At 37.2% G+C, this 16,302-nt stretch overlaps 1 protein-coding gene across 3 annotated transcripts; it reads left to right on the top strand.

Moving 5' to 3' along the window:
- Window positions 1-9,695: 9,695 nt before the first annotated feature.
- On the top strand, window positions 9,696-15,175 carry LOC107594410 (ewing's tumor-associated antigen 1-like). Of its 3 annotated transcripts, none has more exons than XM_016284439.1 (6): window positions 9,696-10,009; window positions 10,885-11,016; window positions 11,104-11,177; window positions 11,286-11,395; window positions 12,364-13,943; window positions 14,785-15,175. In XM_016284439.1, exons 1-6 carry the CDS (start codon window positions 9,874-9,876, stop codon window positions 14,904-14,906), a joined length of 2,154 nt encoding a protein of 717 aa, XP_016139925.1. In that variant the 5' UTR covers window positions 9,696-9,873; the 3' UTR covers window positions 14,907-15,175. The 3 variants fall into 3 exon arrangements, with proteins under 3 accessions (XP_016139925.1, XP_016139924.1, XP_016139923.1); XM_016284438.1 differs by having other exon boundaries at window positions 10,882-11,016; XM_016284437.1 differs by having other exon boundaries at window positions 9,696-10,030; window positions 10,882-11,016.
- Window positions 15,176-16,302: the final 1,127 nt, after the last annotated feature.

Genomic DNA, 16,302 nt, shown 5'->3' with positions numbered 1-16,302 from the left:
ACCTCAACACGTGTGTTATCATTTTTGTTGCACGTCTGCTTTGTTTCGTTGGCTGTGTGTGGAATGGACTACTAGTGTACTGCTTTCTATACAGTATATTATGTACAGTACATATTAAGTTTAGAAATAGTACACTACTGTTCAAAAGTTTGGGGTCAGTGAGGTTTTTTGTTTTTTTTATCGCAATTTTTTATAGACGCATTAAAATTGATTCATATATAGTGACATTAAAGACATTTGTAATGTTACAAAAATGTATTTCAAATAAATGCTAAAGAATCCTAAAAAAAATGTATCACGGTTTCAACAAAGTTATTAAGCGGCACAACTGTTTTCAACATTGATAATAATAAGAAATGTTTCTTGAGCAGCAAATCAGATCAGCATATTAGAATGATTTCTGAAGATCATGTGACACTGAAGACTGGAGAAATGATGCTGAAAATTCAGCTTTGATCACAATAATAAATTACAATTTAACATATATTCAAATAGAAAAAAGTCATTTTGAATTGCAATAATATTACTGTTTTTACTGTATATTTGATCAAATAAATATAGCTACCTTTGGTGAGCAGATCTTTCAAAAACATTAAAAAAACTAAAAACTTTTGAATGATAGTGTATGTAAAACAATATGAATGCTTCAAACAGAGCTACATTGTAATCACATGACCTTAGTATGTTACAGTTCTTTGTCATCTCAAAAATGTTTAACTTACAATTTTATCCAATTTTGTGTAAAAAAATTTTTTATTTCATTGTAACTCCATCAGAGTTTTACCAAATAATTCTAAAAATGTCTTATCAAATAATGATACAAGAAGGCACTATGTGCAGTGTACTTGTCATATGGAAGGTCAAATTGGGTGCATTGCATTGTGGGATACAGTATTCTATTGTGTGGCTTAGTTAAATACTACACATTTAGGCAAACATAGTATGTATTTTATGCATACTGTACATAATTGACATACTATACTGGAGAAATAGTAGTATGCTAGTATGTTGTTCTAAACAGCCTATGTGTTGTTGGTAAGTGGACTGCACACTGGAGCTGGTGTGTATCGTCCTCTGTAGGGCACGAGAGGTACTGCTTTCTCCTGTGCTTTGTATTGTAGATGACTTGTTCTGGTTAAACTGAACATTTCATCAACAGCTGGGGTAAATTCATGTCTAGTCCATGTCCAGACAAGCATGCATATGTAGGCCTACATTCTCAGCTAAAATGAACTATTTCCTATAGATTTGAAGGAATTTTGAAAGGAGGATTGAATGAGAGAAAGTGGTTTATGAACATGGGTTGTGGTTGTAACAGAACCATCTGTGGTATGAAGGTGAGTGATGGTCAGAAAAATTCAAATGTCTGGGTTGGATTTTAATGCTTGATCTCACTCTTCTTCCACTTTCCTGTTTAAACTCACTGCCAAAACAAACCCGGCATAATCTCAACACTGGAGAATCTTGAAGCTAATCCAAAACCATGTTTACAATTCTGGCAAACTGTTTTACGTTGACATATTTTACTCTGAAGCAGCCTTCCTGTTTGCATTATGAGTAGGCTATATGTTTCAGTTATTCCTACAGACCTTTAGCTGTACAGGAGTAGGCCTACCGTACGTTTAATGAAATCTGCAGTATTTTACGATCATAAAAAAGGTTTTGCATTCTAAAAAAATGTAATTAACACAATGCATCTAGAAATTTTACTTTTAAACACTGCATTATATATATATATAGTACATATTAGATGTGTGTGATATAGTTTTTTGAGTTTATATTAATAATTTTTATATGATATAAAAATGTTATACACTATATAGGCTATTATTTTTATATCTGATGTTTTTTTTTTTTTTTTACATAACAGTAATAACAATAGGTCAGTGGGGAAAGTGTGCTTAATTGTCATAAAAATGGAGATCTTTTCCTAAAGGCTTCACTCTATTTAAAGCTGCAGTCCGTAACTTTTTTTGGTCAAAAATTATCCGAAATCAATATTTGAGCAAGTACACGACCAGCCCATGTTCAAAACTATCGCCTTACTTTAGCCCGATTCACAACGGTAAGCTTATAATAATGTTTTCTAACTTGAATGGTACGGGTAGGTTTTCGCGGGAAATTCGAGCATGGCACTGCGTCATAACGTCAGGTCTGTAAACATAAAGAAGTTGTCCCGGCTACAAGGTTATCGCATGTGAGGATCCTGCAGGTGGCCGATCGTTTATAGCCTTTTCTCACAGCAGCTGGAATAATTAAATGTATCATTTTAATGGCGAATTGTAATCCAGAAAGGATTATGTGTTTATGAAACACACGTGAATGAAATTAAATTATATTCCAGTTTTAAATGTGCATCTGATTACAGATAGTCTGAGATTACACAAGATCTGTATTTTATTTTGGCTTTTGGGTTAAAAGAATTTCTTATTATGAAATTCGAATGGTATGACAATTAGAGATTAGACTGTACAGAAACTGAAATCACACGCTAATACACACTATACTCATAGTCACGTAATGCTGATGATGTTAACATGAAAAATTTGAGAACCAAGTATAACAATAATAATAATTTGCACGGTTTGATGTGATATGAGCTAACCAATGGATTCACTTAATCACCATTGGTAGCACGATTTATTGTAATCCTTTTTTCCTCAGTTGGTCAGAACAAACGTGGCAGACTTGTTATTTACTTGATCAGATGACAGTATATGGTGAAAATTCTTATTTGGGTCATATATTCCAAGACGTAGGCTAGAATCTGTGATTGCGAAGTACAGTAAATATCCACACCAGTGCCTTACACCGTGACTGACTGCCACACATTCACCTCAAAACATTAGATTCATCTGCGCTGGAGCACAACCCCACGCATGGAATATAATTCCGCACACAGCTGCAATTACAGGTTTTCAAACAGAGATGGCAACAAAGAGGCAAAACTTACGGACTGCAGCTTTAAGCAAAATATAATTTATTACTGACAGCAATGCATGATTAACACATACATACTGTTTTAACCATTTAAATCATGCAGGGGTGTCCACAATCGAAACGAGGAAACGAGGGGATTGAATATCTCTCTGGATCTGTTTCAGTTCAAGGGCAAAGAGAGAAACGAAGAGAGGAGAGAAAGAGAGACAAACAGATGGGTGTCAGGTTGTCTTGTGAAAGCTTGTACCAGGACAAGAAGTTGCTCTCGTTTGAAGAAGCAACTGGCTTCATTGAACAAAGACACAGACTTACAGTAGTCAACAGGAAATCAAAATTAATTTATCTTAATCTTGCAGAGCATAACATTTAAGTTAGGGCATTTATTTTTCTTTCACTGTATAATAATAATCAATAATCAGTGTTTTCCACCATTTATACTCATTAGGCACAGCAGCGGTTTGTCAGAAGGTGAAGAATGATGGGTAATCAATACATGCGTTCAATGTATTTTACTGTTCAACAACATTGTTCAGCTGACAAAACTTCTTTCAGAAAAACTTTCAGTAGACAAAAACGCCAAAAAAACTGTTTTGAAAATTGTGGGTAGCCAAGTAAAAATAATACAGTCCCTTATATATTGTGCGTTGGTACATCTGACCCTTGCAGCTTCGTTTTATCTGCGTTAAATTCAATGTTGTCTAACCTGATTAAAGGGTTAGTTCACCCAAAAATAAAAATTCTGTCATGAATTACTCACCCTCGTGTTGTTCGAAACCCGTAAGACCTTCGTTCATCTTCAGAACATAATTTAAGATATTTTTGATGAAATCTGAGGGATCTCTGACCCTCCCATAGACAGCAAGGTAACTACCACGTTCAAGGTCCAGAAAAGTACCAAGATGATCGACAAAGTAGTCCGTGTGACATCAGTGGTTCAACTGTAAAGTTACGAAGCTACGAGAATACTTTTTTGTGCAAAGAATACAAAAATAACGATTTTATTCCACATTTTCGTCTCTACTGCGTCACTTCGGACGCACGTTCACGACAGTACCATGACGCGAGCGTGACCGGCGCGCTCGTAGCTTCATAACTTTACAGTTGAACCACTGATGCGCAGAGGACTTGAATTGGGAACCGGTGGGCTACATCATGTGTCATTCACTGGAGAAAACTTTAAAAGTACTACAATAAAAGGAAGGAAGATCGGCTTGTTGATGTTTGTCTGCCATTCTCGCTCTGTCTGCACAGCGTGCGTGAACGCGCTGATGATGTATCCTGTCTGCGCGAACCGGGTGCACAGAGGTATACAGATACATACATTGACAGGCAGGTAGGAAAGCCAATTAAAACACTCGGACCGAGAGTTTTGATTGGACGAACATTTATTGGTCCTACGCCTTCCACAGAATAAATAAATACAGATAAATAAATTTAGACCACTTAACTTAATGATCGCTATCGGGATGTGAAGGAGACTTTTAACCAGCATAATTGGGAACCGGTGGGCTACATCATGTGTCATTCACTGGAGAAAACTTTAAAAGTACTACAATAAAAGGAAGGAAGATCGGCTTGTTGATGTTTGTCTGCCATTCTCGCTCTGTCTGCACAGCGTGCGTGAACACGCTGATGATGTATCCTGTCTGCGCGAACCGGGTGCACAGAGGTATACAGATACATACATTGACAGGCAGGTAGGAAAGCCAATTAAAACACTCGGACCGAGAGTTTTGATTGGACGAACATTTATTGGTCCTACGCCTTCCACAGAATAAATAAATACAGATAAATAAATTTAGACCACTTAACTTAATGATCGCTATCGGGATGTGAAGAGACTTTTAACCAGCATAACAAAATATGTTTCAGAAAACAATCACCTATTGCACCTTTAAAGGTGATTGCAAGGATAACGTTCCTTTGTGTCATTATCATTAGTTGTGTACTCCTCATATAATTCAGCCGATTATTGAAGGGGTGTTTACACTAAACCTTTTTCAATTATTGCATTTTGGCCATTCATTTACATGACAATGGCATTTTGGGGGCCTGAAAACATAAACATTTAAAACAGGTTTCAAAGTGCACGTTTTTGAAAACAATTTCGTTTTGATAACGTTGTGATGTGAACGTATCCTAAAACTATTTATATATGTATAGTTATCGTTATAGTTATTGTGCTTGGTGTGAATGGACCTTAAGCGGCAAATCAGAATGTCAAATCACAAACTTACAAGAAATGAGCCCCCCAAAATCATTTAGGCTGAGATGTGAACTGTTTGATGGGTCAGTATATGTACAGTTAGCAGCCGACCTCTGTGTGACCCTCGGCCGAACCACACCAAAGACAGGCCTGTGAGTGATTACGCAATTTCACACACACACACACACACACACACATTCAATCAGCTCCTCTAATCAGGACCTAACCACAAAAAAGGCCAAGCAGAGGTCGTTAGGTACCTTTTCTGATGACATCATCAGGCTGCCGTGGGTAACCGGAGCTGGACCGGATCTGGCGGCGCAGTACAGGGCCGTATATCACGGAGTTTCCCCAATAACCAACTGTTCGGAGAACAGCCATTTGTCAAATGAAAGGCCTAGCAGTGCAGACTGTGTGTGGGTGTGTGTGTGTGTGTGTGTGTGTGTGTGTGAGGTAGCTTTAGCAGTGACAGGGCAGTCAATCAGGACTCCGTCTACATGTTAGCCTGACAGCTTAACAGTTCATGGGAGATTTATTAGCAACGGGTCAGATCAAATAATATATCCCCAGTCTGCTCTTGTTTAGAATGACTTAGCTCTATTGATTAGACTCCCCCGTGAGGCCCTTTCCGACATGGGCAGAGCTCACAGGAAACTCAGCTAAATTGCCAAACCACAATATATCATGCTTTGATAATTCAAAGAGATTGTCTTCATTTATCATACGGGTGAATGGCTACAGTGATTCTGGAAACATATCTTAAAGGAATAGTTCAGCAAAAAAATGTATTCTGTCATGACTTTTACTCTCATGTCATTCCAAAGTTGGTATGAGAACACATACAGCTCTTTTACATCCAAAAACAGTTCATCAAACATCAATCAATGTCCAAAAAGGACCAAAAACACCACAAAAGCACTACAAAAGTGGTCCAGTTTTTATATTCAAATTATTTTTGCTATTCAAAAATGAAAAGAAACATGAAAAGAAAAAAAGAACATATGAGTTTGGAATGACATGAGGGTGAATAAATAAATAAAAATAAGATTACAATAAATAAATAGATTAACATAAGTAAACAAAGAGATCAAATTAAATAATAATAATAATAAATTAGATTTAAATGAACAAACAAATAAACAATAGTATTAGATAAAAATGAATAAATATATAAATGTAACAGTATAGTATTGTAGTGAGTAGAAAAAAAACTTAATAGGCTTAATAGAAACTAAATATCAAAAAGGACCAAAAAACACAAAGCTGCACATTTTCATACTAATTTTTTTTCAAGTTTAGATAAAAACTGTTTAAAAAGTGTAAAAATAAATAAATCAAAATTAAGAATAAAATAAATAAATAGATTAAAATACAGATATATATTTTATATTTTTTATATATTTTAAATTAGATATAAATAAATAATTAAAAAATAAATAAACCAAATAATACAACATTTTATAAATCAGTATAGTGCTATACACTATAGTACGAATATACAGTATAGTACTGTTTAATAACAGTATAGTACTATAATGAGTAGGAAAAACAACTTAATGGAAATTAATGGAAACTAAACATTTTCTGAATTGTATATTAAATTGGTATAGTATATAGTATAGCAATTAAATTAGTATAAATTGGGTCTTTATGCATAAAACAAATATATAGCTTCCTTTTACATAGGATGGGGGTCCCTTGCAAAAGGTTGACATTATTTAAGGGTCTGTGGCATCTAAAAGATTGAAAAACCCTTTCTTTACGGTGCAAGGCAAACAATTCTACCAGTTTGAACAGTAATTTGTTTAATGTTAAGGTTACTGATTAATGAATCGTCAAACTTTCTGTTAACAAAAGAGCTTGGCATGACATCAAACGGATGTACATTTCCACTTAACCTCTGAGAGGTTGATCACATGCGCCTTTAAATTTATGTCCAGCTCCTGCAGCTATTTCCTGTGTTACGTTACCCTGAAATAACACTGCAGCTTTGCAGCGGTGCAGTCTACAAGCAAAGCATTGCAAGAAACCAAAAAATAAACATATAAATACATGACTGAGTGGACACATGCTGACATTTATACAATGTAATCACTCCATGAGTACAGATCTGACAAGCTGAGATCACTATCAAGCATCATTTGGACACAGCTCATTTCAGAAAAGCGCACACACATAATGTGCTCTGATTGCAGAGCACTGCAGACACTGACACAGACATGCAGAGCTCCAGACTGCTGTCAGTGTGATGATGAATCCCTACAGCAAGAGATCAGAAAAGACAAATAGAGCACACTGGATTCAGTCTACAATTTTCTCCCAAGTGGAATCACAGAACATTGGCTTACAACCATTTCAAAAACTTAAGTTTGGTATGAAAAACAATAGTTTTGCCCAAATACCTACAGTTCCTACAGTTTTTGTTGCTGTGTAAAATCATAAATTAATCAAGGATCAGTATCTCCCTCACGCAACGTAAGACGTTTTCAGGTTATTTTCGTCATATTTTTTGATGACAGTGGTTTCTAACAAAGAATTACAGCAGATTTATACAGTCGTGACGTCAAGACCCCTAAGATTAATTCACCATGAGTTGTCTTGATATTTTTGGGTTGGGTTTTAATAACAGGGTTTTCCAGTTCATGACTAAAATAACATCTGCAGTAAACATAACGTGACGATACTTGGACGTTTTGATGTACTGCACACATTCACACCCAAAAAATCATTATGTAATTTCATCTTATGTAATGTAATTTAGAAAAATAAAACATAACTGCTTCAAAATTGGTGTTTTCAGTATAGTATGTGTAGTTTATATTGCAGAGCAAATCGTCCAATTATATTTACCACAGATCTTACTTTACCCATACATTTAGAGTTGCCTACTGTATAAAGTATTGCACTACTATTGTAGTAAAGTAGTGAATATTTTGGTGAAATATGATGGGCAAAAAAGGTCAATAGTGTGGTGATGTATTAAGCACAGTTTATACACAATGTTGCCTCCTGCTTTCAATGGAAAGTAACTAAAGCTTGCTCGCTACATGTTGCTATTACGTCATACCAGTGAGCCTCGAAAACTATAAAGTTTGTCCAAGAAGTCACTAGTGATTTTTTTGGAAAGATGTTGATAAAGGGGCATCTAAGTTGCTAAATCTATTAACAAAATTGCTAAATTGGCCACACTGCTCACACAGACATCACTTTCAAACCAAGCATTTTTCTGTTGGTCAAGGCGGAGAATTTGTCTGAACCTGTTGCGAAATCTGCTTAAAGAAACATTTTGCCCAGATCACAGGAATTCCTATGGAAATGAGTTGAATTCGTCCACAGAAATTCGCTGAACAACAATAAAGGTGACCTCGCATTTTGACTAAGGAACTACAATAGCCTACTTGGCAGAAGATTGATTTATTCCTATTATCATGACTTATTTCATTGATGTTGTTGCATTGTGCCTAATAAAATGTATACATGTACATTTTAAAATTACTGCACAATTCACTTGAAACAAGGGGTGTGACATTTCCTGACCAGGCGCCGAGTGCTGCCAATCACAACACACACTGGCCCAGCTAACCAATCACGGCACACACTGGCCCAGCTAACCAATCACGGCACACACTGGCCCAGCTAACCAATCACGGCACACACTGGCCCAGCTAACCAATCACGGCACACACTGGCCCAGCTAACCAATCACGGCACACACTGGCCCAGCTAACCAATCACGGCACACACTGGCCCAGCTAACCAATCACGGCACACACTGGCCCAGCTAACCAATCACGGCACACACTGGCCCAGCTAACCAATCACGGCACACACTGGCCCAGCTAACCAATCACGGCACACACTGGCCCAGCTAACCAATCACGGCACACACTGGCCCAGCTAACCAATCACGGCACACACTGGCCCAGCTAACCAATCACGGCACACACTGGCCCAGCTAACCAATCACGGCACACACTGGCCCAGCTAACCAATCACGGCACACACTGGCCCAGCTAACCAATCACGGCACACACTGACCCAGCTAACCAATAACAGCACACACTGGCCCAGCACACTCTGGCCCAGCTAACCAATCACGGCACACACTGACCCAGCTAACCAATCACGGCACACGCTGACCCAGCTAACCAATCACGGCACACGCTGACCCAGCTAACCAATCACGGCACACGCTGACCCAGCTAACCAATCACGGCACACACTGACCCAGCTAACCAATCACAGCACGCACTGACCCAGCTAACCAATCACAGCACACACTGGCCCAGCTAACCAATCACAGCACATTTCGTATTTCAGAAGGCGGGCCTTCATTTGATACAGGAACTATTCGAGCCGTTCATGCCAGACTGGGGAGAGAGGTGTTGTAATAATGTAAAATATGTGAAAAATAATGTTTTTCGAACAAACTAGTATGAGAGCCTGTTCTAGTACACCCCCAAAACAAAATCAAGACTTTGTAAAAAAGCATAATAGGACCCCTTTAAGAGAAGTGTAGCTCGCACGCATCTCTCTTGCGTAGCAGCTACGCACATCCGACGTCCTCGAGCACGTTTCCGCAATGAATCCTGGGAGGAACTGCGTATTTGGCGGAATGTTTGAACAATTTATACAAATCCAGGCTCACGATGGCAGCGAAAAGCACAAATAATATAACACCAACTCGGTGATATATTAGCTAAAGGCATTCTGAATAACTCAACAACATGGAGTGCAGAGGCAGTCAGGAACAACACGAGCGAAATGAAATCGCCAAACTGACGCAGATGAAGTCGAAAGTAAACAGACTGAGACGCAGCCCTAAAGCAGCGACGCTGAACCCCGGACAGATCCGCAACACTGGTAACAAATCACCCCAAAAATGTGCGTCTGGCTTCTCTGTCGTATCTGACTCAGTCATGACCAATTGGAAAGCTCCAACTTATTGTTTGAACGTTGTATTGCTTTTATGTAAAGTATTTAGTTTAGTAAATACAACGTGTTTACATTTAAGAAAGTTAAGAACATTTTAATAAAATGAGACCCTGGACCACAAAACCAGTCATAAGGGTCAATTTGGTCAATGATTTAAACATTATCTGAAAACTGAATAAATAAGCTTTCCATTGGTGTATGGTTTGTTAGGATAGGACGATATTTGGCTGAGATTATTTGAAAATCTGGAATCTGAGGGTGCAAAAAAATCTAAATATTGAAAAAAATCACCTTTTAAAGTTGTCCAAATGAAGTTCTTAGCAATGCATATTACTAATCAAAAATTAAGTTTTGATATATTAACGGTAGGGAATTTACAAAATATCTTCATGGAACATGATCTTTTCTTAATATCCTAATGATTTTTGGCATAAAAGAAAAATTGATCATTTTGACCCATACACTGTATTGTTGGCTATTGCTACAAATATACCCGTGCTACTTATGACTGGTTTTGTGCTCCAGGGTCACAAATAGGTGTGCAAACTTTAAGAAAAATGCTCTGGCCAGTCACAGGCTTGACCTCAATTTGATCATTTACATTATTTTGATTAAACCATCTTTTGACATTTTATCAAATATCATGAAAAAGGCAAGGATAGCATAATAGGAAAGTCCCACATGTAAAAGTTCTATGAAGTTTTTTGTTTCTGCATTAAGTAATGTGCATCGCAGAACCGTCAGATGCAGCCATGTTTCTGTATTAAAGCAGGTGTTTTTGAACTGCATGTGTTTTACAGCAGAGTTCAAAACCCCCACACGTCCAGCGAGAGGCCAGTTCAGGAGACTGATACCTGACGACTCGCCCAGCAATGATCCGGATTTTCATCAAGATATTATATGGGACACGACATCTCCATCACCCATTCGAAATGGTATGCATGTCTATTAGACTTGTGCATTTTGAAATTCTTCTTTAAATGTGCAAAATCCAAGTATGACAGAAGTGTATCTATTTTCAGGTCGTGGACAGAGGAGAGCTGCAAATGTCAGAGCAGTGAATATATCGGACATTGCCAATCGGATCGCACCAAAGGTTTGCTCGAGGAACATAAACTACCGCAATGCTAGTGTTTTCAGTTCAAAATGAGTTGAGTGTTAATGTCAAATGCTGTATTGTGATGTATTGATGTATTGTTTATAGAATGGAAGACTAGAAGAAGCAGATTCATCTTTACTGCAGTGGATTGGGGACAGTGCCATTCCCTGCACACCAGAAGTACAGCAACCCAAAGTCAAGCCCATGTCGACAAAGTAAAGGAATATTTAGACAGCTCACGATTCGATCAGATTCCAATTCTACCTAAAAAAAAAAAAAAAAAATTACTTTTAATTCTTTAAATATTTAATTTATGCTATTTGATATTTCATTACTTATTTAATTATAAGCACCTATGTAATCACAAATTAGTAAATGAATGAAACGATTGCAAAATAATGAGGTATTTTTAAATGATCTAAATATAGTGTACAAAGCGTGTAATAAGGAACAAAGATATACATAACAAGCAATGCATTTTCACACTTGTGTATCTAAGAGTGCTTTAAGTATCTAAAAGTTTCCAGACAAGAACATTGAGTACATTTTCTCGGCATTATTGCAGTTTGATGATTATAGATCACATCATGGACAGTGGGAGATCTAATAGGCTGCATTCACATCGCACATATGCAGTAAAACTAAACTCATTCAATTGATTTTTTTTTTCTCCGATTAATCAGAAAATTGATTAATTTAACTTCTGCATGGACCATCTGTCCATATGTATAGGTATGAAACATTTTATATCACAGTAACTGTGTGTAATTTAGTTAATCTTGCTCTAAATTCAATTGAAAAAATTGTTATATATTAAATAGTTATGTGTTAATGCTTTTGGATAATCTATTGAGTAAATATTTATAAATTCAATGTACTTTTTATATAAGTCGTATTCAAATAACTATCTTTTTATTATTTACTCTTTATTTGAAACTTGTTGGATCCAAAAGGTCTAATTATTGATAAATCTGGCAACATTGCGCTGCACAAACAGCTTTGCATTATTATAAATGCTATATTAATCCAGAAAGGTGCAAAGTTGTTTGTTTATACATCAACTACGGATTAACGCTAGACGGTGTCGAAAAATAGGTATAAATGATATAGGAAAATGTATATCATCATGTGTATGTATTTAGTCTCTGTACTGATCTAACGTCTGCTGATGTGTGCGTTGCAGACAGAGCACTGTGGAAGATCTAATGCGGCTGGCGAAGCAGTTTGACTTCAACATGAGGCAAGATGAAGCTCAAGAACAGAGCTCAGATGTACCAGTTTCAAAACAATCTGAGGAACAAGAGCTGCCACATGACGACCGGTTCACAACAGCCCACAGCGGCTCTGCTCTAAAACCCAATGACGAGAAGCCTGTTGATGAAAGGGGACTTTATCAGGAGATGGACGATGATCTTGATTTCCTTTTTGATGGGCCGACTCAGCGGCTCAGCGGGCGTCTTAGTCAAGTGTCAGATTATCGTACTGGGGAATCTCCTGAGAGAAATCTCAGCATTGTGAAAACCAGTGTTTCACAAAAAGGTTCTGTGCTCATTAAGTCAGAAAACCATGGCAGTAAACAAGTTAACAAGGCTGATGATTTTGATGATGACTGGAACAGTGACGGTTTACTCGATGACTCATTGCTTTTGGAGTTGACTCAAAACCCAGATCTGTTTGCTGCTCCGCAGTACAGTTCAACACAAAGACAAACTCACGGGAATCAAAATGCTTTCAGTGCAATGACAAACCAAAAACAAGAAGCTAAAACTGATGTTAAATGTGGCACATTTCAAGGGCAACAGACAAAAAGTGAGCAAAGTTTTCAGCAGGACTCTCGAATACAGGCAAAGCCAAGAATTGGAAATCGCATGGAAAATAATTGCACAAATCAGGGTTTTCCCACGAGTAAAGCTTTGCCAGTTCCTCCAAGTTGCTTCAATGGCAAACAGAATCAGCGCAAAGCGCAAGTAGGACAGCTTCAGGCTATTCAAAATTCATCCGAGCTCAATGCGGTTTCCTCAACGCACCATTTCCAGCCTAACACCAAAGAGATGCTGCTGTCCACCAGCCTCGGTACTATAAAACCTCCTCATTCAAATCCGCCCAGCATGCACCAGAATCCAAACTCTGGAGGCATTAAACAACCAGGAGAGAATGCCGTTACAGCCAAAGATGGCTTTAGTGGTGTTTTAGATGAAGACCTGGACTCTTTTTTTGCGTCTGATGACATCTGGGATGACGGAGTGGAGGACGATGATCTGTTTTGTGAGGCGTGTGATAATCTTGAGGAGTTCTCTGGCAACGCTGAAACCTCAGCCACAAACAACCAACAAAACACCACAAAAGCACTACAAAACAAGCCGTACAGCACCTCCGAAACGGCCAGTCAGCAAACAGTGTTTGCTCATCCTTATCCACCCAAAAAGTCGGCTGATAATGTTTCCATGTCCAGTGCAAACACATCAGTGTCTCTGTACGGCCAGAAAGCTCATGCGGGGAACTCTGGGCCTGCAGGACTCGGCTCTAATGTGTCATGTGATGCAACGAGACCATCTGGCCCCTCAAGTAATGGACCGTATAAATTCAAACAGGTGAGAAGCTCATCTGTGGTGGGACGGGGGACCTGTGCTGTTCCCCCCACACAGCAGGGTCACGAGAGGGGCGTGCTGGCCGTTCTCCAATCAGATGTGAGAACAGCAAACAGTCAGCAGTTCAGAAAGCCGTACAGTGACTCGTTCAGGTCTGCGCCGGTCATTGCCAAAGGTACAGTTAATGTCACATGCTCTTTGCTTTGTTACTGTGGTGTGCAAATGTTATGTAGGTGTATTTTAACTTCATTTTTGATCAAATTAATAATTTAATTTTATTAGTTTATATTGCTATATTAATAATTATATTAAAAAGTCTAAGTATAATGCTGTAAAAAAAGATATTTTCCACATTGTTTTTCACTAAATTAGCAAAATGAAGAATATTTGATAATTTTCAGTTACATGCAACCATATAATCAATAGTAATTAATAATATTTTACATAGTCACTTAATTGAACATAGGCAAAATAATCATAGTGAACATATCATGTATAACATACACTACCATTGAGAAATTTGGGGTCAGTTAATTTTTTTAATGTTTTGTAAAGACGTCTCTTATGCTCACCAAGGCATATTTGATGCCAAAAACAGTAATATTGTGGAATACCATTACAATTTAAAATGTAATTTATTCCTGTGATCAAAGCTGAATTTTCAGCATCATTACTCCAGTCTTCAGTGTCACATGATCCTTCAGAAATCATTCTAATATGCGGATTTACTGCACAAAAATAGAAATAGAATTTTTTTCTGTAACATTATAAATGTCTTTACTATGACTTTAGACCAATTTATTGCCTCCTTGCTAAATAAAAGTATTCAATTGTTTTTTCTTTAATTTAAAATAAAACACTTGAATGGTACTGTAGGTCCTAGATCTGTTAAATAATTAAAAATAAATAACATTTATTCAATTAAAAATCCTAGATCTTGGCATTATATTCATTAAATATCTGACTTGCATCAAGGTTTCCAAAATGATTGTTATTTATTGACTGTTTTTCTGTAGATGTGTGTAACTCTGGAGACGTGAGGTGCAGTGATGCTGAGATCGAGAGGAAGAAGCTGCAGGCTGTGGAGAGGCGGAGACTCCGGATGCTGGCCAATCAGAACCTCAGTGCTCTTGTCTGATTCACTGTTACTGTGGAGATGCACAACAAAAACAGGTATAGGTGTATATAAAGAGTAACAGTGTGTCTACACCACAACAATAACTATTCCCATTATAAGCTACAAATCTTTGCGGTTTTATGGATTATAATGGGAGTGATCTATCATGCCGCTTGTTTGTGGACCAAAACTCTTTAGGAACAATGTTTTTTGTTGTTGTTGTTGTTATAAGGGTTATTCGTATCTACAACATTTGACTGCTCAAAAACCAAATGTTAATCTGGGGTCACATGCTTCGTATTATGCCTGCTCCGGATGCTGGCCAATCAGAACCTCAGTGCTCTTGTCTGATTCACTGTTACTGTGGAGATGCACAACAAAATCAGGTATAGGTGTATATAAAGAGTAACAGTGTGTCTACACCACAACAATAACTATTCCCATTATAAGCAACAAATCTTTGCGGTTTTATGGATTATAATGGGAGTGATCTATCATGCCGCTTGTTTGTGGACCAAAACTCTTTAGGAACAATGTTTTTTGTTGTTGTTGTTGTTATAAGGGTTATTCGTATCTACAACATTTGACTGCTCAAAAACCAAATGTTAATCTGGGGTCACATGCTTCGTATTATGCCTGTTTGGGCATCAGAGAGCAGATCCTAGATCAACGCTTGTTCTGATAAACATGTATGCTGACCTTCTCAACAGATCCCCATTTGTCATTACAAAAAATCAGGAGTAGCTGCCTTTTTTCACCTCAGTCACTTTTATGCAGGTTTTATGTAAATTGTATAATAAGTATTTTCCTTCAATTTGTTTAAAAAGTGTAATGTTTACATTGCTTAAAGTAAATCACTATTGTTTTGTTTTTTTCTTCATTTATGATGATTTTACAAACTTTGGTTGATTTTATTGTTTTTGTCCTTTTATGAGTCTAAAAGAAGAAGCCCAGAATATTAAAGTGACCTAAATTGAGTAATGTATAGTATTTATTGAGTTGGAATTGTCATTGTAATTAAGGCAATAATAAATAACTTTTAATAAATACTCTGGATTTTTCATCTTTTCATCTAACTGAATTTTATCTAAGTTTCAAGCGTTATACAAGTCATATCAAGAGCTGCAGACTGATATGACCATACTGACTCTTATAATGCATTTATTTTCAGGTTCCCACAGTCGTGGAACGTTTATTGAGGTGTTTTCAGAAAATTAGTCATAAAAAGTGGAAAAGTTATGGATGCAATTAACATAAATTTGTATTGATCTTTTTGCTGGTTCTTCTTTTAAACATCCTTATATTGTTATTTGTGACCCTGGACCACAAAACCAGTCATAAGGGCCAATTTTTTTAAACATAAGCTGTCCATTGATTTTTTTGTATTGTTTTTTAGGATAGAACAATATTTGGCCGA

This window comes from Sinocyclocheilus grahami, unplaced genomic scaffold (assembly GCF_001515645.1).
Source record: "Sinocyclocheilus grahami isolate Dianchi unplaced genomic scaffold, SAMN03320097.WGS_v1.1 scaffold183.1, whole genome shotgun sequence".
Classification (NCBI taxonomy): domain Eukaryota; kingdom Metazoa; phylum Chordata; class Actinopteri; order Cypriniformes; family Cyprinidae; genus Sinocyclocheilus; species Sinocyclocheilus grahami.
Note: the sequence above shows the minus strand (reverse complement) of the source record. Positions and strands in the feature narration are given on the sequence as shown.

What these genes read in the sequence shown, in the direction of transcription:
- LOC107594410 (XM_016284437.1), top strand. Translation starts at nt 9,874, where the DNA reads ATGGAGTGCAGAGGCAGTCAGGAACAACACGAGCGAAATGAAATCGCC. An exon ending in CCAATCGGATCGCACCAAAG is followed by an intron (nt 11,178 to 11,285) that starts GTTTGCTCGAGG and finishes TATTGTTTATAG; the next exon opens with AATGGAAGACTAGAAGAAGC. An exon ending in GTCAAGCCCATGTCGACAAA is followed by an intron (nt 11,396 to 12,363) that starts GTAAAGGAATAT and finishes TGTGCGTTGCAG; the next exon opens with ACAGAGCACTGTGGAAGATC.